At 44.0% G+C, this 27700-nt stretch overlaps 3 protein-coding genes and 14 non-coding genes across 17 annotated transcripts; 2 read left to right on the top strand and 15 right to left on the bottom strand.

The window, feature by feature from the left end:
* Positions 1 to 2915: 2915 nt before the first annotated feature.
* On the top strand, positions 2916 to 6824 carry LOC145422322 (mitochondrial import inner membrane translocase subunit Tim9). Its single transcript, XM_080293550.1, has 4 exons — positions 2916 to 3356; positions 3595 to 3643; positions 6180 to 6275; positions 6360 to 6824. The coding sequence occupies exons 2-4, from the start codon at positions 3605 to 3607 to the stop codon at positions 6492 to 6494; spliced, it is 270 nt and encodes an 89-aa protein (XP_080149676.1). The 5' UTR covers positions 2916 to 3356; positions 3595 to 3604; the 3' UTR covers positions 6495 to 6824.
* A 537-nt stretch (positions 6825 to 7361) lies between these two features.
* Positions 7362 to 9521, bottom strand: slirp (SRA stem-loop interacting RNA binding protein). The gene is made up of 4 exons (XM_080293549.1): positions 9405 to 9521; positions 8277 to 8335; positions 7902 to 8009; positions 7362 to 7649 (listed from the first exon to the last, which is right to left on the bottom strand). The coding sequence occupies exons 1-4, from the start codon at positions 9466 to 9468 to the stop codon at positions 7581 to 7583; spliced, it is 300 nt and encodes a 99-aa protein (XP_080149675.1). The 5' UTR covers positions 9469 to 9521; the 3' UTR covers positions 7362 to 7580.
* A 243-nt stretch (positions 9522 to 9764) lies between these two features.
* alkbh1 (alkB homolog 1, histone H2A dioxygenase) lies at positions 9765 to 14385 on the top strand. The gene is made up of 6 exons (XM_080293548.1): positions 9765 to 10071; positions 11368 to 11476; positions 11960 to 12122; positions 13057 to 13147; positions 13280 to 13473; positions 13551 to 14385. Exons 1-6 carry the CDS (start codon positions 9934 to 9936, stop codon positions 13990 to 13992), a joined length of 1137 nt encoding a protein of 378 aa, XP_080149674.1. The 5' UTR covers positions 9765 to 9933; the 3' UTR covers positions 13993 to 14385.
* Positions 14386 to 18882: 4497 nt separating this feature from the next.
* On the bottom strand, positions 18883 to 19022 carry LOC145422660 (U4 spliceosomal RNA). Its single transcript, XR_013903955.1, has one exon. It is a non-coding gene; the product is annotated as a U4 spliceosomal RNA (small nuclear RNA).
* A 349-nt stretch (positions 19023 to 19371) lies between these two features.
* LOC145422657 (U4 spliceosomal RNA) lies at positions 19372 to 19511 on the bottom strand. The gene has a single exon (XR_013903952.1). It is a non-coding gene; the product is annotated as a U4 spliceosomal RNA (small nuclear RNA).
* A 184-nt stretch (positions 19512 to 19695) lies between these two features.
* LOC145422659 (U4 spliceosomal RNA) lies at positions 19696 to 19835 on the bottom strand. Its single transcript, XR_013903954.1, has one exon. It is a non-coding gene; the product is annotated as a U4 spliceosomal RNA (small nuclear RNA).
* Positions 19836 to 20020: 185 nt separating this feature from the next.
* On the bottom strand, positions 20021 to 20160 carry LOC145422656 (U4 spliceosomal RNA). The gene has a single exon (XR_013903951.1). It is a non-coding gene; the product is annotated as a U4 spliceosomal RNA (small nuclear RNA).
* A 393-nt stretch (positions 20161 to 20553) lies between these two features.
* LOC145422661 (U4 spliceosomal RNA) lies at positions 20554 to 20693 on the bottom strand. The gene has a single exon (XR_013903956.1). It is a non-coding gene; the product is annotated as a U4 spliceosomal RNA (small nuclear RNA).
* Positions 20694 to 20878: 185 nt separating this feature from the next.
* Positions 20879 to 21016, bottom strand: LOC145422658 (U4 spliceosomal RNA). The gene has a single exon (XR_013903953.1). It is a non-coding gene; the product is annotated as a U4 spliceosomal RNA (small nuclear RNA).
* A 348-nt stretch (positions 21017 to 21364) lies between these two features.
* On the bottom strand, positions 21365 to 21504 carry LOC145422655 (U4 spliceosomal RNA). Its single transcript, XR_013903950.1, has one exon. It is a non-coding gene; the product is annotated as a U4 spliceosomal RNA (small nuclear RNA).
* A 393-nt stretch (positions 21505 to 21897) lies between these two features.
* On the bottom strand, positions 21898 to 22037 carry LOC145422654 (U4 spliceosomal RNA). Its single transcript, XR_013903949.1, has one exon. It is a non-coding gene; the product is annotated as a U4 spliceosomal RNA (small nuclear RNA).
* Positions 22038 to 24688: 2651 nt separating this feature from the next.
* On the bottom strand, positions 24689 to 24828 carry LOC145422662 (U4 spliceosomal RNA). The gene has a single exon (XR_013903957.1). It is a non-coding gene; the product is annotated as a U4 spliceosomal RNA (small nuclear RNA).
* A 349-nt stretch (positions 24829 to 25177) lies between these two features.
* Positions 25178 to 25317, bottom strand: LOC145422653 (U4 spliceosomal RNA). The gene has a single exon (XR_013903948.1). It is a non-coding gene; the product is annotated as a U4 spliceosomal RNA (small nuclear RNA).
* A 509-nt stretch (positions 25318 to 25826) lies between these two features.
* On the bottom strand, positions 25827 to 25966 carry LOC145422666 (U4 spliceosomal RNA). The gene has a single exon (XR_013903962.1). It is a non-coding gene; the product is annotated as a U4 spliceosomal RNA (small nuclear RNA).
* Positions 25967 to 26150: 184 nt separating this feature from the next.
* On the bottom strand, positions 26151 to 26288 carry LOC145422663 (U4 spliceosomal RNA). Its single transcript, XR_013903958.1, has one exon. It is a non-coding gene; the product is annotated as a U4 spliceosomal RNA (small nuclear RNA).
* Positions 26289 to 26637: 349 nt separating this feature from the next.
* Positions 26638 to 26777, bottom strand: LOC145422665 (U4 spliceosomal RNA). Its single transcript, XR_013903960.1, has one exon. It is a non-coding gene; the product is annotated as a U4 spliceosomal RNA (small nuclear RNA).
* Positions 26778 to 27170: 393 nt separating this feature from the next.
* LOC145422664 (U4 spliceosomal RNA) lies at positions 27171 to 27310 on the bottom strand. Its single transcript, XR_013903959.1, has one exon. It is a non-coding gene; the product is annotated as a U4 spliceosomal RNA (small nuclear RNA).
* Between the last annotated feature and the right edge of the window lie 390 nt (positions 27311 to 27700).

Here is a 27700-nt window from a genome sequence, read left to right as displayed (position 1 = left end):
CAAGCTGCAGGTGTCCTCTGGTGTTCCTTTTTTACCTTTCTGCAGATTCAACCCTCTCAAACATCTGGAGACATCTCAGCGAAGCCATGAAATCGTCCTCGGTGGGTCAGCGGCTCGTCTTTGGGGCGCCGAGCGATTTCTCCGCTCCGATATAAATGCGATAAAGACGTCTCTGATCGCGGTCGTATCAAGGCTGCGCCACACTGGCGGTTCAGTCCAACCCTGCGTTCAAGTGGTGTTCGACCAGAGTGTGACGTTTATGTTAAGGTAGCTCCAGAACCTCTGGGCTCACCTGGAGTGTCGGGCGCGATTACATGATTACTCCACATTTGCGTCTGGAGCTCTGGGTGTGGGATTTGTCCTTTCACTCGCTCTGATCAGGCTGTCCAATCGGGAGTCTTTATTCAGATTTTTACCCACGACCGCACGTGCAGGAACTGACCGATTTGGCAAGTTCGGAGAACAGATGCGATTCCCGGTTTTTCCATCTGCTTGCATCACTTGAAGGCAGGGTGTCACATTCAGGTGCTTGTAACTACACCACGTGTATTTTTGCCATGACGGTGTTAAGGTGCTCGTTATGGTCGGTTCGAGGCTGTAAATCAAAACGTCATCTGACCGCCGTTCTCTCCGCGTACTGTATGAGCGTGCAGAAACCCTCCTTTGACAGTTCGCCCACTACAAACGCAGAAGCATCCGAGCTGCTCGCCGTAGATCCTGCTGATAAATGTTTACCAGTTACCAACAACCAGAAGCGTCCTGTGAGATCTGAGAGCCCCAACGCAAACCGCCCACTTCCTCTCATCCTTCCCGTTGAACCGGTTTTCCTGCAGCGCGGTGTGTGATGTGTAATCTAGAGCCAGCTCATATTTACCCAAGTTTCCCAAAGTCCATGTTGGTGGTAAAATGGGAATACGGTTCTTCCTGCTTTGACCCGTTTTCCACCGATGTGGTACCGGGGTGCTACTTCATCAGATCTTAACCAATAAAAAGTGCCACAAAACCACTGGCACCTCAAAATCAGCGGTCCCAAAGCGCCCGTTTCTGATGCTTGGCATTCCGGCCTGTGAGACAGAGTCTGGTTTGCTGCATCCACACCAACAGCTCTGCTTTGGAAATCAGGTGGACAACTCATCCTGTTACGACCTTTTTCCAACAACTCAGTGCCGCTGCCTCACCCAGACCCCGGTCCTTTCTGGGTTGTCCCGTGGTTGGATTCGTGGATCAATGGTGGGAGTGGGAACTGCACGAAATTTCTCTTCTTACTACAGACGTTACCCCGGCTCGTGCTACCTAATGTTCTGGCACTGCGTTTGTGGGGAAAAAGGATCCGATTCTTCCTGTTGGGACTTCTTTTCCACTGGTGTGGTACTGCTGCTAAATCTAGAAGCAGGTTATTGACTTTGCACTGAAATGACGGTTTCCCAAACATTGTAGCCTACAGTTGGACTCAGAGAGGTTACCACTGATTGGCCGAGGCACCTCACAGCGGTGCTTGGTTCTCAGCCTGTTCTGGGAGAGAACCCAGGCAGAACCAGCTCTGTAACTTCTTCCTGTGAGGCTCTTCACCTCCACTCTCAAAACCAACCAAGAGCCGGCACCACGTCAGTGAAAAACCTGAGTTAAATATGATCAACCAAACCCACAGGTCAAAGGTCAGGCGCTGCATTCAGGTCATACTGGAGTAACTGCTCTGTCTGATTTTAACAGTACCGACACGGCGTCCTGAATGCAGCGTGGCTCGTTGTCCTGAATTCCCCCCCCTTCTTGTCACACCTGCATGCCCATAAAAAAGGGGGCGTGTCTTTCCTCTTTGGGCAGGTGTGATTCCAGGCGTTAGAGTGTGGTGCAGCACCTGGGCGGGGCTTCTGATCTGACTAAACGTGACGCTGATGCTCTGGTGCCAACACTATCTTTAAGTCCTCTGGCTTGGTTTCCAGAAACTTCCCAGTTACCTCAAATGCACCGTATATATACAGCATATATGAGTGGCTCGTGCTGCGTCCGTGTCACATGGGAATGGTGTGATGATGTTTGGCTGTTCGTTCAAAGAAATTCCTAAAATAGTAAATAATGCTTGCCGTTCGGCAGCTCGCGTTTACGGCAGCTCACTTACGACACAAACGCAGCATCAGCGCGCGTCCTGCCGCCTGCCCAAGGAGGACCAATCAAACCCAGATAGATCCATCAGAGCGAGCAGAAGCAGGTTGTTGAGAAACTGCCTTTGTACCGAGTGATTCGTAACACTGGGCTGAACTCAGTGTCACACTGCACACACTATAAACTATGACCAGCACTTGTAATGAAGCAATGACACAGCATTCTACTACTACTGTATAAATATGATGAAGAGGATGTTTTTCTGTAATATTATTGAACCTGAAGATGAATTAATAAAAATAATCCTGATTATTCTGTAACTGCTGTTTGGCTCGCTCGCTTCATTCATAACAGCACTCGTCTGAGAGCGCTTCACGCTGTCAGGGACGGTAAACGTCACATCTTGTCAGTGTGAAGAGCTTTAACTGCACATTTAATCCCTCAAATAATTTAATCTGAGAGAAAAGCGCTGTTTTTCTATATGATAACACAATGCTGATGTAGGAAATGAAAGACCTCTGTCAGGTGTAGACTTAAAGAAACAGCTCTGGTCGCTCATTTCCCAGATTCGCAGTAATTATAAATAAAGTTTTGCAATAAATTATGAAGAAATGTGAACTTTTCAGATAAACCATTATTAGTCCCACATGTATGAAATTTGTTTTTTTCAGAACATTAAAAATGTTATTATGATGAAATATTTAAAAATAAGAATTTTTCTTAGATTCTTTTCCTATAATATTACCTTTTTATAAATAATGAGTACTTCAGGCTTCCATACTGCATGTTTAAAGGCAGGTAGGAACCATCCAGCAGGAACCTTTTGTTGCTGCGCTCGTTCTCCTCACCTGAACATTCGTCACATTTTTCTCTCAAATATAAATTTTTATTCGTGTTTTGAGTTTAATAAAATTATTGATTTTAATAACTGAATATTAAGCTTAGTTTTAGCCTCATGTTGAACGTGTTTATTTTTTTAATTTACATGAAAAATCGCAAAAATATCGGAGAGAATCTGCTGCTCTGTGCGCATGCGTCCTTCAGTCCGTCACTCGGAGGTTCCCCTCAGGCAGCTCGGAGCTCTGGTGAAAAACTGTCCTCCTGCTGCTGTAAAGGGAAACTGAGCGCTGCTGCTCGGGAGGCTGAAGAAGAACATCTCCAGGAGAACAGAGGGACCCTCATCAGAGGGCGGGAACAAGGCGCTAACCGGGCTAGCCGTTAGCAGCAGCAGTCCGTTTAAAGTGCTGTTTTATCAGGTAGGTTTGTTCATCATGTCACTAAATCCCGGGTAACCTCTGCTATCTGAAGCGTTACTAAACCAGCCAACCTAAGCTGAACGGTACACCTGTAAGGTCACATTGAAAGAATAACACGTGAGCGCCGGAGGAGCTTTAAAAGAGGCGGACCACGAAGTGCGCTAAAATGGAGGATTTATGAATGGAGTCTGGTATGTTAGCATTACTGCTAATTGTCGCCCTGTTTCCCCTCCCACAGAGTCCGAATCATGGCGGTCCAGGTGTCCGAGTCCGACCAGATCAAACAGGTAAGTGACCCCAAGAGTTTTCATGTCGACTCTGAGAAAAGAGGCTCAGAATTCAGAGGCACAAAGTCCGGTTACTGTGGCCTCCAGGGTCCATAGAAAGCCCGCACTGAACTATACAGCAAGGAGGCCTGTGAGGGACAAAACAGGAGAGAGCGACAGAACCGTAGGTAAAAATAAATAGATAAAAATAGAATCAATCAAAACAAACTCAAATACCGTCAATGCCAGAACACTGTGGCAGCTTATTGGGACCAATACTGGAGTGAGAATGTGTGGAGATATAGATATAGATGTATATCTATGTGCAACAGAAAGTGCACATGTAAAACTGCAGTGTTAAGCGATGCGGTTGAAAAATTTGGGTGCGCCTAAAGGCGCACCAGTGCAACCGTGGCAAAAAGTTAGTCTAGAGCTCTGCTAGAGCTGGGCGATAGAACGATAACGATATGTATCGCGATATAACTTTTACTCGATAGAGAAATTAAGCTATCGCGATAGACTTCGCCGCTCTTGTCCTCTTAAAAAAATAAAATAAAATAAAAAATAAAAAAGGTCAGCCAATCCAAATTAAGTAGCGCAGAGCCGAACCAATCACAGCCGCAGCGTCACGTCGCGTGACTTGTTACATACAGCACAAGTGCCAAGCCGCACGTGTGTTTGTTTGGGAAGCAGCCAGCGGGTAATGGAGGAAATGAGTGTGCCGACTAGAAAAATCAACCGAGCGTGACCGAAGAGAAAACAGATGATGGTTCCAATGCCGGAGAGATTGTCGAACGGAAGAGCCAAAGAAGTTCCGTAGTGTGAAGGTATTTCGGCTATTTCAAGTCTGACAAAAAACAGAGTAGCGTGCACTGTAAATTGTGCCGAAAGCAAGTCTGGAAATACAATAAACTGGTGCATGCGTCACACTGTGCGCCACGTTATTGTTTCGGTGAAATGAATTTCTACAATACTGTTAATTCTACTCTCTGCAGTGTTTAAATGCTTACATATACACACAGTTACTGTCCGTCCACACATACGACTCTGTTCTGCTTCTATGCCGCAGCTTTGTTTACTTTTTCCCACCGAGGCTTCTAGACTTCTGATTGGCCAACATTTCTGCACGGTTAGGAATCTAGCGCCACCTGCTGCTTTGGCATGTTCATAGCAGCGTTTTCCGTCATTTCTGCCTTTATGTGTGGACGGGATTATTTTTTAAAACGAAAACGGAAAATCTCCGTTTTCAAAAATACCCGTGTACGTGTGGACGTAGCCTCAGTCTCTGACTGGAAGCGCTAATTCGTCATTCGGCTTTTGTCAGACTAAAGTAACTGTTAAAACTGTTTGAAAAGCTCAGCTATACAACAAGGAGAGATTGAGAATTTCCTTTTAGTTCTCAGTTTATTTGATATTGACAAAAGTTAGTCAGTTTTGTCTGTTCTTCTGTAAAACAAACTAAGATTTATTTTTAGAATTAATATTTTGTTTCTAAGTGGAATTGACAATTTAGTCTGTTTCGTTTGTTCTATTTTGAAACTTAAACGCTTTAGCGGCTGCCTTTTGTGTAGTTTGCAATATTTGCCTTTATTTATCTGAAAAAGTCTCATGTTCCTTAAGTACATCTACCCTGTTGAACTTATTATGGGAAATAAATATTTAAATAAAAACAAGCTGCTGATTATTTCACATTTTACTTGTGAGCAACGGCACATTTAAATCTTACAAATATAGTTATTTGCCTTATATCGTGATAGATATCGTTATCGCCTGAAATGAAAAAAACATATCGTGATATGAAAAAACTCATATCGCCCAGCCCTAAGCTCTGCATATTATATATTTTAATTTGAAATAATAAGATTAGTATAAAGCAAGAAAATACAACCGAATCACAATTTAGATATGGAAAAAGTAGGAAAAACATTTTAGGTCAAAAGATAAAGTTTAAGAAGTTAACTTCGTACAAAATCAAGTGATACAGGAAATGGTTTAAAAAGTAAATAAACGTAAAAACAGCAGAGTCTGAGGAAAGCATGACAAACATTTGAGTATTTAAACAATTAAAAAAGACTGAAAAAAACAAAAGGAATTTATCTGAAAGTTTTTTTATTATGACATCATAATCCCAAAAGTCGCCCCGTCGGTTGACCTGGACGTTTTCAGCGGAAGAAACATTTGAATTCATACATTAATGAGAAAAGTTCTTTAAACTAAAAGTCACAGCTTTGATCCAGTGGCATCGCTCTGATCGTTTTAACCTGCAGCAGGAAGCCTCTGTCGCACACGCAGGTCTGAGTTAATACATTTGAGCTCCCACCTTGGCTCTTTAGAGCAGCTTCACAGTCTTGGAGCACTTTGAAGAAAACCAAAACTGTTGACTGCATCAGTAAAACTGAGCGTGCCTGAAGCAGCGAGAGGACGGAGGTTAAAACCTGTTTGAGGAAATTTCTTCCCAGACCTGAACCTCGGATCCTTCTCGGTCGTCTCTCAGATTGTTTTGCTGAGTTGCTGCTCTGCAGCAGTTTTCTGAGCTGTGTCTGTTTCCTGTGTTCAGTTTAAGGAGTTTCTGGGGACGTACAACAAGGTGACGGAGAACTGCTTCATGGACTGCGTCCGAGACTTCACCACAAGAGACGTGAAGCCCGAGGAGGTAAAAAAAAAAGATGATTGGATGACGGAAACATGTGAGTGAAGGAACATCTGGATAAAATCCTCACAGCTGTTTGTGTTTCAGTCGAGCTGCTCCGAGTCGTGCCTGCAGAAGTACCTGAAGATGACTCAGAGGATCTCCATGCGTTTCCAGGAGTATCACATCCAGCAGAACGAGGCTCTGGCGGCTAAAGCTGGCCTGCTGGGACAGCCGCGCTGACCCTGAACCTGGGCCAGGCTGGGCCGTGCTGGTCCAGCAGATCCTCCGGCGCTGTAAAAACAGACTCTGAAGCTGCGCGTGAGGACGTTTTGTTGTAGTTTCTGACCTGAAGCTCCGCCCCTTCAGATTCTATCTGCAGGGTTAGTCGGCTGTTCTGTGCATCATGGGAAATGTAGTTTCAGATTCTTTATTAACATGCAGAATATTCATTTAATGTGCACATTTGTCTTTTTATTGAACACAACGACCGACCGATGTGGTGATGATGATGATGATGATGATGAGCTGACTTCATTTTTCATGTGTGGAAATAAAAATAATCCGACATCAGGAATGTGTGGATGTTTTCATCCCTGTTAGGAAGTGCTTTACTGCATCCGGCCTCACTCTGGCTCTGCTGCAGATCACACAGTCCTGAGAAACGTTCATTTTCTTTTTACTGTATTTTTAACAACATGCAAAAAGTAACAAAGTTACTCAGTTACTTTTAAAGTGTTTTGCCTGCATTTAACATGAAATGTACTGTGTCTTGCATCATGATTCAGATCATTACCAAATACAATCAAACTCAGAATGATGAGGTCAGATTCTGAATGCAGGTCTTTTATTTTGAGTGTTTGGATTGTGATGTTCGCTCAGTGTGGAGCAAACTGCTTTAAAGACAAGTGCGGTTTCATCAGGATGGACGTGTTTCTATTCAGTTTGGTTTTTATTGAAAAGTAAAAACTAAAATCTTTGTCGTTTTACATTTTTGTGTGGACTTCCTCTGCTTTGTTATTTTAAAAGAAGTCTGTTCAAAGTTTTTCCTTCATTTTGTTCCCAAAGTGAAGGAGGAAGTCTTTCCTGACAATAGAACCATGAGGCAAATGGAGTTTAGTTTGGTCTTTATTGGCTTTTTTCTGTACAGCTCGGCATGAACGGTTTCACATTGCAACAGGAAGTCCAGCACGGCGGCTGACAATAAATAACAAGATGACTGACGGCTCGGTCACCAATTCAGTGATGATGATCAAACGGGAAGTGTGAAGCCGGCCCGAGCAGGCAGCCGGAGCACGGAGAGAAGAAGAGCAGCGCATCCTCGGAGCATCAGTCGTACTCGGCGTCTTTGTCCGACTTCTGTCCTGCGAACGGGCGTCTGTTCCTCTGAACCTGCAGCTGGAAACACACCAAACAGTCAGAACATCTCACACCTTCAGCGCCACAGCCGCCGTCTGTGAGGGCGGGGACACTGAGCGATCAGAGGCAAAACTTCTGCAAACGTGCAGAAGATGACATCATAAAAGTGATCTGGTTTAATCCAGATGATCGGAGGAGCACAGAGGTTTTCTGACTTGACCACTGCTGCTTCAAAGAGACCACAGCGACTCCATTACCCAGAAGCCCTTGCTTTGGTGACATTGGTCTTACCTTGGCGCCCTCGAGCACGTGCGGGTCCTTCTGCAGAGCGTTGTTGAGTCCTTCCTCGGAGGAGAAGCCGATCCAGCAGAAGCCTCTGTGGAAGCCCGTTTCTTTATCCTGAGGACACACAGAGACGTCACTGACGTGCAGGCGCACGCACGCACACACACACACACACAGACGCGCACACACACACAGACGCAGACACATACACACTCACTGCCACCACCTGCTGCTCACATCGTCATCTCAGGCAGTGCTGACACACTAAAAACATGCAGAGCTGAATTGAGGCATGTGTGTGGCTGTGAGGCTACAGGTGATCACTTCCTGTCGGGTCATGTGACTGTGTGACACTGAGTGATGTCAGTGATGATTACTTACAAACGGCAGCAGGCACTTCTTCACGGCTCCAAACTGCCCGAAGTACTCCTTCATCTCCTCTGAAACACACACAGGAACACGTCAGTCCGAACACCTGAGTGTCTGCACCTCACCTGTCCTGCTTCCTCTCACATCCCCTCACATCTGCCGTCATCTAGTGCTTCGAGTGGGTAGTGTCTCACACATCACAGCCTGTCCAGCCCCTCCCTCGACCCCACGGAGGATGCCATCACCCTTCACACAGCGCTGAGCTATCTGGAGAACAGGAAGAGCTCCATGAGGATGCTCAACACCAAACTGGACCACCTTCAGATTCCCTGATCCTGGGATCCAGAGAATAACCTGAAGCTGAACATCCTTAAAACCAAAGAACTTATAATGGACCTCAGGAGGCACAGACAGGTCCACTTCCCCCCTCATTATAAACGGAGAACGGGTAGAATCTGTTTCCACCTTCAGGTTTCTGGACACCTACATCTCCCCTGATCTCACCTCCGACCTACAACACCATCGCCGTGGTAAAGGAGGCCCAGCAGTGGCAGCACGTCCTTGGTGTCCTGAGGAAGAAGAACCTGGACCTGCTGCTGGCCTTCTACTGCTCCTCAGTTGAGAGCGTGCTCTCCTCATTCAGGTCACTCACACACAGACTGTTCACACCAAGTCTTTTCTACCTCGGAGCACTTTGCTCTCCACTGTGGGCCTTCCTGTTGTTTCTCTACATATTCCTCCTTATTTATTCCTGTTGTCTACTTTTTATATTTTATTCCTGCACAGCGGTGGAGCACCCACAGTTACAATAAACGCATATTCTATTCTATTCGTGCTTCAGAGTGTGGACGGAAGCTCAGGATCAGTCAGAGGATCACTCAACTGTGACTCAAGCAAAACTGCTCTGACGTCATCAGCGTGGCCTGTATTAAGGGCAGTCTTTTAACGTGAACTGCCTCAGGTAAAACACCGGTAAGCTGCAGACACGTGACTGACCTACCGGACACCTTAGTGCACGTTAAATTCTTCCCTTCTTCGCGTGCTAATCTACCTGACGATAATCGACACGCGTGATCGGCTGCACACGTCACATGTCGTCACTAAAATCAAACCTGACTGATTGATAATGAGCAGACTCACTGGTGGCCACAGTCCACGGCACTTTGGACACGAACACCTCGAACACTTTCTTGGACGCCGCCATGTTGCTCCCTCTGACCTGTGACGTAATTGTGCGTTCAGGGCCCTGGGTAGCGTCTGATTGGTGGGTGCAGGAGTTTAAATATGTGAATTCTTTCAAGCCTAACTTTGAACAAATTTATTTTTCAGAGTTGGTTGTTCTTCCGTTTTTCTCTCAAATCCTTTTAACCAATATTTCGACGTGTCTGCATTTTATTTGTAATCTATTTCTTATTCCTGATCAAGGCTCTGAATAAATCATTTTTAAGAAAAAATGATTTCCGAGGTTCAGTAAATGCAGCTTCGATCACGTGATTGAGCACCGTGACCCGCGTGCACAGTGACATTGAAACATGTTACAGTTTGTCTCTCCCCGCTCGCGCTGTTAACTGTTTAAATATCTGTTTGTTTGTTTGTTTGTTTGTTTGTTTTGTTCTTTCATTTTTGTTAGTTTTTACTTCCGGAGCAGGGCGTGCAAGACAGTGACGTCATGGCTAAGATGGCAGCCTCCATGGTGGAGGGTGGAGAGGATTCGTTTCGGAAGATATTCAAGTTTTACAGGAGAAGGAACCCCCCGCCGGACCTTAGCGACGTCATCGACTTTTCCAGGTGTGCGCCCGGTGAACAGGTGAGAGCAAAGCGCGCTCCCGGCGTCTAGCAGCCATCTTTCTCCTTGTTCTTCTTCATGGGTCAGTTTGAAGTTTGACTTCTCTGACCAACAAAGTGAACAGTTCCACAGGTTACCTCCACCTGCCCTCATCTGTCCACTTTCATTTCTGATCAAACTCACCTGGATCGATTATTTCATCGATCATACCGATGACTGTGTGTCACAGAGGGAAGTTTGAAGGTGGACTGGTTCAGGTCTGCTGAAGAACAGGTGCAGACAGCACCTGAGCGAAAATGATTTTACAACCCTGACGTCTGCTAATGATGTGTGTGCAGTGTTGGGAAGGTTACTTTTAAAATGTATTCCATTACAGAATACAGAATACATGCCCCAAAATGTATTCTGTAACGTATTCCGTTACGTTACTCAATGACAGTAACGTATTCTGAATACTTTGGATTACTTAATATATTATCATGATTTTTACAACAACGTGAATGTACTATTGCTGTGTGATTTATTACTATTACTGAAGGTCCGCGACTCCGAACTGTAGTAAAGGGACCTCTGACTAATACGGCGGGGTCCCTGTCGGCTTGTAGCCGAAAAATAGCTCTACTTTGTTGTGTGGGTCAACTTTTCTTGCGAGAGACAGAGAGAGGCGTTGAAAGACTGCTCCAACGGAACTTATTGTTTTCGGAGGAAAACACGAACACGGTGTACAGTCGAGTCTTAATAGCTTACTTACAACTGGGGTCGTCAGGCACTCTTCTTGGCTGCAGTGGTTATTATTATATTTACATGCTTCCAGCTCCCGTTTTTGCTCGATGACAACTCGTACCTTTCCACTCCCCTTTTTCTCCCTCCTCGCGCTCACAGACCCATAACGTGTATGGCAGTCCATTCTCCCTGCAGCACGGACTACACTGCCCATGATGCTACATTCTTTAGAGCTATGCTTGTAGCATTCTGCCTGTTAGCTTAGCACAACAACAACAACGAAAAGGCGCTCTCTCACCCAGGAAACACACAGTCGCAGAGAGAGAGAGCGTCGCCCTGTAACCATGGCAACCGTAACGCTGCCGCCTGGAACAACAGAACGTAGCTGTCAAACAAAACCCAAACAGTCCTGACCCGCGACAAAATGAAACAGGAAAGTACCGCAGTGTAATCCATTTATTTCAACAAAGTAACTGTACTCTGAATACCACCTTTTTAAACGGTAACTGTAACGGAATACAGTTACTCATATTTTGTATTTTAAATACGTAACATGTATTCCGTTACTCCCCAACACTGTGTGTGTGTGTGTAGATTGTTCCAGTTAACCTCGACACCGCCGCGGTGAGCGATGTGGAAGCCACTAGAGTCGGATTACAGCCCGTCAGAGAGTGGCGAGCCTTCGGCCTGCGAGGACACCCAGGTACACGCTCACGTCAGAGTTTAAATAAAGTTTGGATGCGTGCGGTCTGGTTCAATTCAGTCCGGCTGTAAAGAACCAAATAACAGCGACAGTTGCCTCGCGGCGCCTCGTACTGTGAGGTAAAGCGTAAGGAGAAGCCGGCTCTGAGGCAGGTTACTGAGAGTTGGTCTCATTTTTCCATGTTTCAGGAACTGAAGTGTTTTTAGTCTAGCTCAGTAGAATGGTCTCGACTGTAATGGACAGTTCTGATTGGCTGTCCACTGGGAACGTAATGTCAGCATCGTCTTCATCCAGCGAGGACTCGCTGGATGAAGACGATGCTCTGCATTCACTCTGCTGTGGCCTGCTGCTGAACACACGAGCTGCTTTATGTCTTTGTTACCTGCTTCATCTGAAGATGGCCCATGAACTGGACCGAGTTTAGTGCTCTGGGTACACGAGGATGATGATGATGATGATGATTCTGTACTCTTCCTCGTCCAGGGTTCATCTTCATCTCCGATCCGTTCCTGCGCGGCACGCAGCCGTTCTGGCTCCGACAGTGTCTGAAGATTTACCCTCAGAAACCAAACATCTGCAACCTGGACATGCACATGTCCCCCTTAGAGACTCAGGACATCTGGGGACAGAGCGTGCACAGCCTGAGGTGAGACTCACAGGTGTGTACAGGTACGTGCTGCACAGGTCACAGCAGGAGGAGCTCGACCTCCCGATGAAGGTAAACAGTCTACTACCAGCAAGGGTCACTGCGACACCACCACAGCCACCAGCTGCTCAGGTGTATCTGCGCCTGGTCATGTGTGCGTGTTTGGAGGTGGCGGTCTGAGCATGGCTAAAGACCATCAGAGCTCTGAGTTTACAGCTGATTTTCAAACCGTTTCGCTTCTTCCAAATCCTCAAATTATGCAAATGACCCCGTTTAAAATGCCACTTTTTCTCCCCCAACATTCCTCTAACATTCCTCTGATCTTCCCCCAATGTTCCTCGAACGTTCCTCAGACATTTCTCCAATGTTCCTCAGATTTTTCCCAAATGTTCCTCTGACATTCACCTGATGTTCCGCTGATGTTGACAGGAGCGCAGATTGTTTCTTTAACCTGATGTTCGTATTGCCATCGTTGGTGTCAAGCAGCTGCTTTTTGTGACCTTCTGCTGTGAAAGCTGAGAGTGAAGTGAAAAAGTGAGGAAGGGTTAGTGTTTATGAGAGTGCAAACAAAACCTCGGAGCCTCTGTTTCCTATTTTATGCAAGAAAAAGCAACTCAAGTGTTTAATTACTGAAAATCCTCGGTGCTCGACTGCTGCAGTGTCTAATGAATTCAGTGCCACCAGGTGGCGCTGTTTTAAAGTCTGCTGTTGTTTGCAGGTTTGGGGAGCTCAGCTGCTGTCGGATCTTTGAACAAACTGTGTGCCCTCGTCTTCCTCTTTAACCTATTTCATCAGCATACTTTACTGATCCCTAAGGAAATTATGTGGTTACAGTTGCTCCAGTACAGTAACAGACCAGACTATTTAACAATGCAATGTGTTCCAGATCTACAGATTTAAGAAATAACACAATATGTAAAACTTTGATCCGCAGATCTTCTCCGGCTGGAAAACGAGAAGCGCGGACTCTCCTGGAGCGGCTGCGCTGGGTCACACTGGGCTATCATTACAACTGGGACACAAAGGTGAGCATCTGCTTCACCTCTTCGCTGCTGCTCCTCCAGCAGCACAGGCGGGGACGGTTTCAGAGCAAACGTTTGCCACGGTCTGTTGTGGCGCCCTTTCTCTTCATCTCACTCCTCCCCTCCTGTTTGCAGACGTACTCTCCCAGCAGTCACACTCCTTTCCCACGTGACCTCCACCTCCTCTCCGCTCACGTGACAGCTGCCTGCGGCTTCCCTGGCTTTATCTCGGAAGCGGGAATCCTCAACTATTACCGATCAGACTCTTCTCTGGGAATCCACGTGGACGAGTCGGAGCTGGACCACACTCGACCGCTGCTGTCGTTTAGGTGGGACGCTTGTTTTTTCACCGTCGTTATGCGAAGGACATGTTTGAATTCCCTGTTTTTCCGTGTTGTCTTTACAGTTTTGGTCAGTCAGCCATCTTTCTCCTGGGCGGCCCCCACAGACAGGACCCCCCCAGAGCCATGCTCATGCACAGTGGGGACGTGATGGTGATGTCAGGGCCCAGCCGCCTTCTGTACCACGCAGTCCCACGAATCCTCCCCGCACCTCCGGGGCGTCTGGCATTAGAGACGGGGGGAAGCATCCAGACCCCCCCACCACAGGAAGGCTCCGTGGTGGAGCCGGTGTCCGAGGAGGAATGGGCTGTCTGCTCCAGGTACATCCAGAGCTCCAGAGTGAATGTGACTGTCAGACAGGTGCTGGCACCTGGACAGAAATTTCCAGAAACTCCCCGTTCTCACCAAACCACGGACACTGGACAGACGGACGGATGCGATGATGGAGAGAGCGGAAAGAGGAAGAGGAGCAGCAGTGACTCTCCTTATGCTGCAGAGACTCACTGAGGGCACTTACAGCACGGGCCTCCATGAAGGACGGCTTCTGCTTGGTTACTGGGTTTATTTGTTAAAGGATTTATGTGGGTCAGTGTGTAGATGCTGCCAGAGACGGGACGAGACCCGATCTAAAGATGAACTCTTAGGAGTCGGTGCTAATCTGGATCTGTTAATCTGTTAAAATGATTGTTTAACGATTGTGTGAATACAGTCCATGATTCAGTGAGCAGTAGTCATGAAGAAAGAAGATATAATCCAGTACCCAGATCGAGGTCTATGTATGTATGCAATGTTCTCTCTAAGCTGTGCACGTGCGCACTGCTGGCACGTCTCTGCGCACAGAACATCTGCGTTGCGCACAAAAAAATCTAACCTGAATTGAAATTAAAACTTTAACAATTCTGTTTTGCAGTGTGAGTCAGTGACTGGCTGCTCCCGTATCCCATAGTCCAGCCAATGATGCGATTCACATTCGTATATACGCAGCTAACCAATGTGGTTGACAGGCTATGACACGTTAATGACAACGTGTACAACCATTGGAGACGTGAGCAGGACAGACGTGAGCAGGACAGACGGAACAACTGACGGGAAAAGTGTGGACTTTATACCAGTTTTTAAATTGTGTTGATCGTTGTTTATATTTACTGCAGGAAGAAACGGTAAAAACATTGTTTTATAAGGAAACGCTCGAAAGCCTGTGAGCAAAAACAAAACCAAAAACACCCTCACTGTGAGAGATTTGCACCATAGTTAGTGTGTAGTGTAGTCAATAGTTTTGTTGTGTGTGTCAGAACAATGATGCAGAACAGCTGATTGTGCTGTAAATAGTTGGAAACACCTTTAAAAAGAAAAAAATTAAAAATTAAAAAAAAAAAAAAAAAAAATATATATATATATATATATATATATATATATATATATATATATATATATATATATATATATATATATATATATATATATATATACACATACATACATACATACATACATACATACAGTGGGGCAAAAAAGTATTTAGTCAGCCACCGATTGTGCAAGTTCCCCCACTTAAAATGATGACAGAGGTCAGTAATTTGCACCAGAGGTACACTTCAACTGTGAGAGACAGAATGTGAAAAAAAAATCCATGAATCCACATGGTAGGATTTGTAAAGAATTTATTCGTAAATTAGGGTGGAAAATAAGTATTTGGTCACCTCAAACAAGGAAAATCTCTGGCTCTCACAGACCTGTAACGTCTTCTGTAAGAAGCTTTTCTGTCCCCCACTCGTTACCTGTATGAATGGCACCTGTTTGAACTCATCATCTGTATAAAAGACACCTGTCCACAGCCTCAAACAGTCAGACTCCAAACTCCGCCATGGCCAAGACCAAAGAGCTTTCGAAGGACACCAGGAAAAGTATTGTAGACCTGCACCAGACTGGGAAGAGTGAATCTACAATAGGCAAGCAGCTTGGTGTGAAAAAATCAACTGTGGGAGCAATCATCAGAAAATGGAAGACATACAAGACCACTGATAATCTCCCTCAATCTGGGGCTCCACGCAAGATTTCATCCCGTGGGGTCAAAATGATCATGAGAACGGTGAGCAAAGATCCCAGAACCACACGGGGGGACCTGGTGAATGACCTGCAGAGAGCTGGGACCAAAGTAACAAAGGTCACCATCAGTAACACACTACAACGGCAGGGAATCAAATCCCGCAGTGCCAGACGTGTCCCGCTGCTGAAGCCAGTGCATGTCCAGGCCCGTCTGAAGTTTGCCAGAGAGCACATGGATGATACAGCAGAGGATTGGGAGAATGTCATGTGGTCAGATGAAACCAAAGTAGAACTTTTTGGTATAAACTCAACTCGTCGTGTTTGGAGGAAGAAGAATACTGAGTTGCATCCCAAGAACACCATACCTACTGTGAAGCATGGGGGTGGAAACATCATGCTATGGGGCTGTTTTTCTGCCAAGGGGACAGGACGACTGATCCGTGTTAAGGACAGAATGAATGGGGCCATGTATCGTGAGATTTTGAGCCAAAACCTCCTTCCATCAGTGAGAACTTTGAAGATGAAACGAGGCTGGGTCTTCCAACATGACAATGATCCAAAACACACCGCCCGGGCAACAAAGGAGTGGCTCCGTAAGAAGCATTTGAAAGTCCTGGAGTGGCCTAGCCAGTCTCCAGACCTCAACCCCATAGAAAATCTGTGGCGGGAGTTGAAAGTCCGTGTTGCTCGGCGACAGCCCCAAAACATCACTGCTCTCGAGAAGATCTGCATGGAGGAATGGGCCAAAATACCAGCTACTGTGTGTGCAAACCTGGTAAAGACCTATAGTAAACGTTTGACCTCTGTTATTGCCAACAAAGGTTATGTTACAAAGTATTGAGTTGTTGTTGTTGTTGTTGTTGTTTTGTTATTGACCAAATACTTATTTTCCACCCTGATTTACGAATAAATTCTTTACAAATCCTACCATGTGAATTCATGGATTTTTTTTTTCACATTCTGTCTCTCACAGTTGAAGTGTACCTCTGGTGCAAATTACTGACCTCTGTCATCATTTTAGGTGGGGGAACTTGCACAATCGGTGGCTGACTAAATACTTTTTTGCCCCACTGTATATATATATATATATACACACACACACACACACACACACATTGGGTGAATGTGCAGTAGTAGCAGCAAGCAGGTGAATTCTGTACATTAATATGAATAGACATCTGACTATTTTACAGGATAGACAATATAAACATATTTAAAATTAAAGGAATTGAAATGTACATTGTGCCTTGATTTAGTGTCTGGAAGAGAGTCCTGTCTCAGTCAATTATAGATGATGTGAGAGGGCGGGTGTGTGTGTTTAGGGCACGGGTGGCTTGGGGATAGAAGCTCCTCTTGAGTCTCTCTGTCCTTGCCCGGAAGATGCGGAACCTTCTACCAGATTGCAGAAGTTGGAACAGTTTGTTGCCAGGATGGGACGGGTCCTTCAGTATCTGCGCTGCTCTAGTCCGGCATCTCCTGGTGTAGGTGTCCTGAAGCGGGGGGAGAGCAATCCTGCAGCAGCGTTCTGCTGTACAGATCACTCTCTGGAGAGCTTTTTGGTCCATCACACAGCTGTTCCCAAACCACGATGTCATGTCATCATCAAGGACTCCAGTCACCCCAGCCATAAACTGTTCAGACTACTTCCATCAGGAAGGCGGTTCTGCAGCATCCGGTCCCGAACCAGCAGACTGAGAGACAGCTTTTTCCACCAGGCCATCAGACTGCTGAACACGTCATAGACACCTCACCTTCACTACTGGAACTTTAACATTATGCACTCCATACTGTACAGTAATGCCACTGTTTTGCACATGTCTCAACTCTGTATATTTTTATATATTTTATTTATTGTTTACTCTATTTAATTTGTAAAATATGTGTATACACACACACACACACACACACACACGTAGAAAAATATTTAGTATACACATCCAGAAATGCATATACTATTATATATTGTACATATATTTATTAGTTTCAGATGTAGCCATTCTTGTATTTTGCTTGTTTACATTATTGTATTTTGCACAACTCTGTTGCTTGTGAAGCTCGCACACAAGAATTTCACTCACATGTACTGTACCAATGTACCTGCACATGTGATGTGACAATAAAAGTGATTTGATTTGATTTGATGTTCTGTGTGAGGATGCTCTCCACAGCACCTGTATAGAAAATCCTGAGGATCTTTGGAGAGACCCTGAACTTCCTCAGTTGTCGTAGGTGATACAGGCGCTGCCTAGGCTTTTTGGTCTGGACCTGAATGTGGGCAGCCCATGTCAGGTCTGAGGAGATGTGAACACCAAGATACTTGAAGGACTGCACACTCTCCACTGGAGCTCCATTGATGATAATGGGCTTGTAGTCTCTGTGCTGACCCCTTCTGAAGTCCACCACCGTTGTTGGAGATGGCACCCAACACCACTGTGTCGTCAGCAAACTTCATAATGGTGTTGGCGCCATGGGTGGCCACACAGTCTGAAGTGTAGTGGGAGTAGAGCAGTGGCGAGAGGACACATCCCTGAGGTGCTCCTGTGTTGATGGTGATGCTGTTGGAGAAGCACCTGCCCACCCTCACCACCTGAGTTCTGCCAGTGAGGAAGTCCAACACCCATGCACACAGACGGCTGTTAAGTCCCAGATCCCTGAGCTTTGTGAACAGTCTGCAGGGCACTATTGTGTTAAACGCTGAACTGTAATCAACAAACAGCATTCGCACATAGTTACCCTGTTTCTTGTCCACATGGCTGAGAGTGGTGTGTAGGACGTGGGCGATGGCATCCTCTGTGGATCTGTTGGATCTGTAGGCAAACTGCAGCGGATCTGTGGTGTCTGGGATGGAGGAGGAGATGATGTTCTTCAGCAGCCTCTCAAACACCTTCATTACTACCGAGGTCAGTGCAACTGGCCGGTAATCGTTCAGGGATGAGGGTTTGCTGTTCAGGGGCACAGGGATGATGGTGGATCTTTTGAAGCATATGGGGACCACAGACTTCGCCAGGGACTCGTTGAAGATGTAAGTGAACACACCTGCTAGCTGGTCAGCACAGCAGCGCAGCAGACGGCCGGTGATGCCGTCTGGCCCCGCCGCTTTCCTTGTGTTCACTCTCCTCAGTGCCGCTCGGACATCATGCTCCGCGATGCTGGTCACCGGTCTCTCGCTGATGACGTCACTGTCCTCGGTAGTCAGGTGGTAGATAGCATTAACCGATGCAGGATTTGAATCCCATCTTGTGTTAATGTTGCCAAGAACTCCTAATACCTGACAACTTCCCTCAATAAGTATGATGGATAGACATCGTAAATTGAAAACGCCAGAAATTAACATTGAAACAAATTACAAAGTCTCCTGAGAAACCAGCAAAAATTGCCATAGCTGACTGTGTTTCAAGTCATCAAGGCGGGAATTGGTTAAAGTTTTCAACCAGCAATAATCACGTCTCAGTAGAACTTCATAGACTATGAAATTGCCTCTGCACAAGAATAACCAGTGCGTTTCAACTTTTCAGCTGGGTATGAATCAACACTCACATCACTGATGGTGCACTTTCAAATGTTGGGTGATGCAGGAACTAACTGGGTTTGAATTGGGGGATTACTCACGTGATTGGTTGATCATTTGGAAATCCCGCCCATTTATTGGTTCAGTTAATTGTATGCATTGACCAAGAGCAAAGGGTCAATACTTTGCTTCACTCGAAGAAGGACTTTAATCCCATCTTGTGTTAATTTTGTCAAGATCTCCTAATACCTGACAACTTCCCTCAATAAGTATGACGGATAGACATCGTAAATTGAAAACGCCAGAAATTAACATTGAAACAAATGACAAAGTCTCCTGAGAGACCAGCAAAAATTGCCATAGCTGACTGTGTTTCAAGTCATCAAGGCGGGAATTGGTTAAAGTTTTCAACCAGCAATAATCACGTCTCAGTAGAACTTCATAGACTATGAAATTGCCTCTGCACAAGAATGACCATTGAGTTTCAGCTTTTCAGGTGGGTATGAATCAACACTCGCATCACAGTGCTGTCAAATGTTGGGTGATGCAAGAACTGATTGGGTTTGATAATACCAGACACCTTCCCTCAACAAAAGCAACGGATAGAAATAGGAAATTGAAAACGCCAGAAATTAACATTGAAACCACTTACAAAGTCTCTTGAGAAACCAGCAAAAATTGCCATAGCTGACTGTGTTTCAAGTCATCAAGGCGGGAATTGGTTAAAGTTTTCAACCAGCAATAATCACGTCTCAGTAGAACTTCATAGACTATGAAATTGCCTCTGCACAAGAATGACCATTGAGTTTCAGCGTTTCAGGTGGGTATGAATCAACACTCACATCACAGTGCTGTCAAATGTTAAATGATGCAAGAACTGATTGGGTTTGATAATACCAGACACCTTCCCCTCAACAAAAGCAACGGATAGAAATAGGAAATTGAAAACGCCAGAAATTAACATTGAAACAAATGACAAAGTCTCCTGAGAGACCAGCAAAAATTGCCATAGCTGACTGTGTTTCAAGTCATCAAGGCGGGAATTGGTTAAAGTTTTCAACCAGCAATAATCACGTCTCAGTAGAACTTCATAGACTATGAAATTGCCTCTGCACAAGAATGACCATTGAGTTTCAGCTTTTCAGGTGGGTATGAATCAACACTCGCATCACAGTGCTGTCAAATGTTGGGTGATGCAAGAACTGATTGGGTTTGATAATACCAGACACCTTCCCCTCAAAAAAAGCAACGGATAGAAATAGGAAATTGAAAACGCCAGAAATTAACATTGAAACAAATTACAAAGTCTCCTGAGAGACCAGCAAAAATTGCCATAGCTGACTGTTTCAAGTCATCAAGGCGAGTCAACAAGGCAAATCACAGTGCTGTCAAATGTTAAATGATGCAAGAACTGATTGGGTTTGATAATACCAGACACCTTCCCTCAACAAAAGCAACGGATAGAAATAGGAAATTGAAAACGCCAGAAATTAACATTGAAACAAATGACAAAGTCTCCTGAGAGACCAGCAAAAATTGCCATAGCTGACTGTGTTTCAAGTCATCAAGGCGGGAATTGGTTAAAGTTTTCAACCAGCAATAATCACGTCTCAGTAGAACTTCATAGACTATGAAATTGCCTCTGTACAAGAATGACCATTGAGTTTCAGCTTTTCAGGTGGGTATGAATCAACACTCGCATCACAGTGCTGTCAAATGTTGGGTGATGCAAGAACTGATTGGGTTTGATAATACCAGACACCTTCCCCTCAACAAAAGCAACGGATAGAAATAGGAAATTGAAAACGCCAGAAATTAACATTGAAACAAATGACAAAGTCTCCTGAGAGACCAGCAAAAATTGCCATAGCTGACTGTTTCAGGTCATCAAGGCGGGAATTGGTTAAAGTTTTCAACCAGCAATAATCACGTCTCAGTAGAACTTCATAGACTATGAAATTGCCTCTGCACAAGGTAACCAGTGAGTTTCAGCTTTTCAGGTGGGTATGAATCAACACTCACATCACTGATGGTGCACTTTCAAATGTTGGGTGATGCAGGAACTAACTGGGTTTGAATTGGGGGATTACTCACGTGATTGGTTGATCATTTGGAAATCCCGCCCATTTATTGGTTCAGTTAATTGTATGCATTGACCAAGAGCAAAGGGTCAATACTTTGCTTCACTCGAAGAAGGACTTTAATCCCATCTTGTGTTAATTTTGTCAAGATCTCCTAATACCTGACAACTTCCCTCAATAAGGATGACGGATAGACATCGTAAATTGAAAACGCCAGAAATTAACATTGAAACAAATGACAAAGTCTCCTGAGAGACCAGCAAAAATTGCCATAGCTGACTGTGTTTCAAGTCATCAAGGCGGGAATTGGTTAAAGTTTTCAACCAGCAATAATCACGTCTCAGTAGAACTTCATAGACTATGAAATTGCCTCTGCACAAGAATGACCATTGAGTTTCAGCTTTTCAGGTGGGTATGAATCAACACTCGCATCACAGTGCTGTCAAATGTTGGGTGATGCAAGAACTGATTGGGTTTGATAATACCAGACACCTTCCCCTCAAAAAAAGCAACAGATAGAAATAGGAAATTGAAAACGCCAGAAATTAACATTGAAACAAATGACAAAGTCTCCTGAGAGACCAGCAAAAATTGCCATAGCTGACTGTTTCAAGTCATCAAGGCGAGTCAACAAGGCAAATCACAGTGCTGTCAAATGTTAAATGATGCAAGAACTGATTGGGTTTGATAATACCAGACACCTTCCCTCAACAAAAGCAACGGATAGAAATAGGAAATTGAAAACGCCAGAAATTAACATTGAACCAAATGACAAAGTCTCCTGAGAGACCAGCAAAAATTGCCATAGCTGACTGTGTTTCAAGTCATCAAGGCGGGAATTGGTTAAAGTTTTCAACCAGCAATAATCACGTCTCAGTAGAACTTCATAGACTATGAAATTGCCTCTGCACAAGAATGACCATTGAGTTTCAGCTTTTCAGGTGGGTATGAATCAACACTCGCATCACTGATGGTGCACTTTCAAATGTTGGGTGATGCAGGAACTAACTGGGTTTGAATTGGGGGATTACTCACGTGATTGGTTGATCATTTGGAAATCCCGCCCATTTATTGGCTCAGTTAATTGTATGCATTGACCAAGAGCAAAGGGTCAATACTTTTGTTGCGGCTCTTCCAACCAGTGGCCGCGGAAGGCTAAACATGAGGACACCGATGACGCGCAACAATTAACGCACAAAACACTTCTGTATCATTTGCTTCTTTATTTACACATGCCACTGTCCAAACTACAAATCAGCACATGGGATCAACTGTCAAACAAACGCACAGAATATCAAATCATTCAAATTGCGGTATGTTGCGCTATGTTGCGGTCAACAGAAAGTTTTGCCTCGTGCTCACCCTACCTTCTGCTCATCACATCAGGTGCTGTGCACAAGTGAGTGCAACCACATTTACCTTATACCACACCCATGAGACACGCCCCACACCCATGCACCAATACAGTGAGTCCATTTAAACCAACCCACTTAGTCAGACGGAAATAACTCACATGGCTCCTACAACTTTGCTTCACTCGAAGAAAGACTTCAATCCCATCTTGTGTTAAATTTGTCAAGATCTCCTAATACCTGACAACTTCCCTCAATAAGTATGACGGATAGACATGGTAAATTGAAAACACCAGAATTTAACATTGAAACAAATGACAAAGTCTCCTGAGAGACCAGCAAAAATTGCCATAGCTGACTGTTTCAAGTCATCAAGGCGAGTCATCAAAGCGCATCACAGCACTGTCAAATGTTGGGTGATGCAAGAACTGATTGGGTTTGATAATACCAGACACCTTCCCTCAACAAAAGCAACGGATAGAAATAGGAAATTGAAAACGCCAGAAATTAACATTGAAACAAATTACAAAGAGCTTGGCTTGGTATGAAAACAATGGCAGGGCTACAGACGAAAGGTAAAAGCAGCATTACCTTAGAGGGGTTTACTTCTGACAAACATCTGGCAGACAGTCCTAACAGTTTTTACCTTCGTTTTGAGAACTATGATTGTTCTAGGCAGACCAGCACACTGAGGGAAAAGACCATCACTCCCCCATCTATTTGTATTGATGAGACAGGGGTAGCTAATCTTTTTAGACATACCAAAAGCAAGAGTCCTGGACCTGACAACATCTGTGGACAGGTACTGAGAACTTGTGCTGATCAGCTGAGTGGGATTTTTCACTATATCTTCTCACTTTCTTTAGAGCTACAGACAGTACCTAAAATTTGGAAACATGCGATCATTGTTCCTGTTGCTAAGGGCAGTTCTCCTAAGGCACTGAATGATTTTAGGCCTGTGGCTCTGACTTCTTTAGTGATGAAGACATTTGAGAAGATAATTAAGAAGGAGATTTTAATGCATGTTGAACACCATCTTGACCCCTTCCAGTTTGCCTATAGAGCAGGGAGAGGTGTGGAGGATGCTGCTGTCACACTCCTGCATCTCTTGTATAAGCATCTTGAGGCCCCCCACACCCATGCAAGATTATTATTTGCTGACTTTTCATCTGCATTTAATACAATTCAACCCCTCTTACTTGCTGACAGGCTTTACAATCATTTCAAGCTTGACACTAGTCTGGTCGGCTGGGTGACAGACTTTCTGACTAATAGGTCACAATGTGTGAGGGTAAATCATGTCTTTTCTGATGTGCTCTCCTCCTCTACTGGATCACCCCAGGGTTGTTGCCTCTCTCCCCTTCTGTTCATTCTGTACACAAATGAGTGTCGCAGCAATTTCACAAACAGACACATCCTGAAGTTTGCTGACGACACAGTGATCGTCAGTCTTCTAGTGGGGGACGAGTCAGGCCATGGACAGGTTGTAGATGATTTTGTGAATTGGTGTGATGAGTCCTTCCTCTCACTTAACGTGTCAAAAACTAAAGACATGATTATTGATTTTAGGAAGTCCTCTTATAGCTCATCACCCACTATCATTAAAACTGCCGATATTGGGATCGTTGAGAGTTATAAATATCTAGGTGTGGTACTTGACCATAAACTGTGTTTTGAATCTCATGCTGATGCCACTACTAAAAAAGTTCAACAAAGACTGTTCTTTTTAAGGAAAATGAGATCTTTTAACGTCTCATCTGAGATGTTGTCCTTGTTTTATAGAAGTTTTATCGAATCTGTGATGTCTTTTTGTATCGCTGCATGGTTTGGTAACCTGACGGTGAAGAATAAGAATCGGTTGGGACTTCTGGTAAAAACTGCTAGCAAAATTTCAGGGCGCTGGCAAGATGGACTTTTGGCCATTTACAATAGAAATGTGCTTAGAAAGGCTCATTCTATTATTAATTGTGTGAACCATCCACTTCACAGTGAGTTTGAGTTGTTGCCTTCCGGCCGCCGTTTTAGAGTACCTCCAAGGAGGACTAAAAGACTCCAGGTCTCTTTTATCCCTACTGCGTCTTGTCTCCTTAATGGCAAATAATTGTCCTTGAACTTTCTATCATTATTATTGTTTTATAGTATTGTTCTGTTTGTTCTTATCCTCCTGCTGCTAAACTAATTTCCCCTTGTGGGACAACAAAGAAATTGAATTGAAGTCTCCTGAGAGACCAGCAAAAACCTCCATAGCTGACTGTGTTTCAAGTCATCAAGGTGGGAATTGGTTAAAGTTTTCAACCAGCAATAATCACGTCTCAGTAGAACTTCATAGACTATGAAATTGCCTCTGCACAAGAATAACCAGTGAGTTTCAGCTTTTCAGGTGGGTATGAATCAACACTCACATCACTGATGGTGCACTTTCAAATGTTGGGTGATGCAGGAACTAACTGGGTTTGAATTGGGGGATTACTCACGTGATTGGTTGACCATTTGGAAATCCCGCCCATTTATTGGCTCAGTTAATTGTATGCATTGACCAGGAGCAAAGGGTCAATACTTTGCTTCACTCGAAGAAGGACTTTAATCCCATCTTGTGTTAATTTTGTCAAGATCTCCTAATACCTGACAACTTCCCTCAATAAGTATGACGGATAGACATCGTAAATTGAAAACGCCAGAAATTAACATTGAAACAAATGACAAAGTCTCCTGAGAGACCAGCAAAAATTGCCATAGCTGACTGTGTTTCAAGTCATCAAGGCGGGAATTGGTTAAAGTTTTCAACCAGCAATAATCACGTCTCAGTAGAACTTCATAGACTATGAAATTGCCTCTGCACAAGAATAACCAGTGAGTTTCAGCTTTTCAGCTGGGTATGAATCAACACTCACATCACTGATGGTGCACTTTCAAATGTTGGGTGATGCAGGAACTAACTGGGTTTGAATTGGGGGATTACTCACGTGATTGGTTGATCATTTGGAAATCCCGCCCATTTATTGGTTCAGTTAATTGTATGCATTGACCAAGAGCAAAGGGTCAATACTTTGCTTCACTCAAGGTTCAAGGTTCTTTATTTGTCACATGCATAGTCATACAAGTATAACACACAGTGAAATGTAGCCTGACACGCTCCTCAACATGTGCAAAAATTGTGGGAGGGTGTAGAGGAAGAGCTGACTGTTTCAAGTCATCAAGGCGAGTCATCAAGGCGCATCACAGCACTGTCAAATGTTAAATGATGCAAGAACTGATTGGGTTTGATAATACCAGACACCTTCCCCTCAACAAAAGCAACGGATAGAAATAGGAAATTGAAAACGCCAGAAATTAACATTGAAACAAATTACAAAGTCTCCTGAGAGACCAGCAAAAATTGCCATAGCTGACTGTGTTTCAAGTCATCAAGGCGGGAATTGGTTAAAGTTTTCAACCAGCAATAATCACGTCTCAGTAGAACTTCATAGACTATGAAATTGCCTCTGCACAAGAATGACCATTGAGTTTCAGCTTTTCAGGTGGGTATGAATCAACACTCGCATCACAGTGCTGTCAAATGTTGGGTGATGCAAGAACTGATTGGGTTTGATAATACCAGACACCTTCCCTCAACAAAAGCAACGGATAGAAATAGGAAATTGAAAACGCCAGAAATTAACATTGAAACAAATTACAAAGTCTCCTGAGAGACCAGCAAAAATTGCCATAGCTGACTGTTTCAGGTCATCAAGGCGGGAATTGGTTAAAGTTTTCAACCAGCAATAATCACGTCTCAGTAGAACTTCATAGACTATGAAATTGCCTCTGCACAAGAATAACCAGTGAGTTTCAGCTTTTCAGGTGGGTATGAATCAACACTCACATCACTGATGGTGGACTTTCAAATGTTGGGTGATGCAGGAACTAACTGGGTTTGAATTGGGGGATTACTCACGTGATTGGTTGATCATTTGGAAATCCCGCCCATTTATTGGTTCAGTTAATTGTATGCATTGACCAAGAGCAAAGGGTCAATACTTTGCTTCACTCGAAGAAGGACTTTAATCCCATCTTGTGTTAATTTTGTCAAGATCTCCTAATACCTGACAACTTCCCTCAATAAGTATGACGGATAGACATCGTAAATTGAAAACGCCAGAAATTAACATTGAAACAAATGACAAAGTCTCCTGAGAGACCAGCAAAAATTGCCATAGCTGACTGTGTTTCAAGTCATCAAGGCGGGAATTGGTTAAAGTTTTCAACCAGCAATAATCACGTCTCAGTAGAACTTCATAGACTATGAAATTGCCTCTGCACAAGAATGACCATTGAGTTTCAGCTTTTCAGGTGGGTATGAATCAACACTCGCATCACAGTGCTGTCAAATGTTGGGTGATGCAAGAACTGATTGGGTTTGATAATACCAGACACCTTCCCCTCAAAAAAAGCAACGGATAGAAATAGGAAATTGAAAACGCCAGAAATTAACATTGAAACCACTTACAAAGTCTCTTGAGAAACCAGCAAAAATTGCCATAGCTGACTGTTTCAAGTCATCAAGGCGAGTCAACAAGGCAAATCACAGTGCTGTCAAATGTTAAATGATGCAAGAACTGATTGGGTTTGATAATACCAGACACCTTCCCTCAACAAAAGCAACGGATAGAAATAGGAAATTGAAAACGCCAGAAATTAACATTGAAACAAATGACAAAGTCTCCTGAGAGACCAGCAAAAATTGCCATAGCTGACTGTGTTTCAAGTCATCAAGGCGGGAATTGGTTAAAGTTTTCAACCAGCAATAATCACGTCTCAGTAGAACTTCATAGACTATGAAATTGCCTCTGCACAAGAATGACCCATGAGTTTCAACTTTTCAGCTGGGTATGAATCAAAACTCGTATCACTATGGGGCGCCGTTTGTAAAGTGAAACATGCTGAAATTAACGGCAACATTTTTCCACATTTAGCTCAACACAAGTCATTTTTTACAACATTTAGTAAAATATTTGTAACTTTTCATATTTAAAACAGAATTTTAAATGCTAAATCTAAATGTCAAATATTCAATCTAAATGTTAAATCTAAATATTATATTTAAATCTAAATGTTCAGTTCAGTTCTTTTTTATTTTAAACATATACATTCACCAACATTTCATAAAATCATTCCATACAGTTGTTTGAAAAGGAGTAGGCAGAAGTATATACTTATTTAGCCCTACCCCCTCAGGTTTACATCCTCAT

The sequence above is a fragment of the Astatotilapia calliptera genome, chromosome 19 (assembly GCF_964374335.1).
Source record: "Astatotilapia calliptera chromosome 19, fAstCal68.1, whole genome shotgun sequence".
In the NCBI taxonomy this organism is placed as follows: Eukaryota; Metazoa; Chordata; class Actinopteri; order Cichliformes; family Cichlidae; genus Astatotilapia; species Astatotilapia calliptera.
The sequence above is the reverse complement of the archived record's forward strand: the minus strand, read 5'-3'. Positions and strand labels throughout refer to the sequence as shown.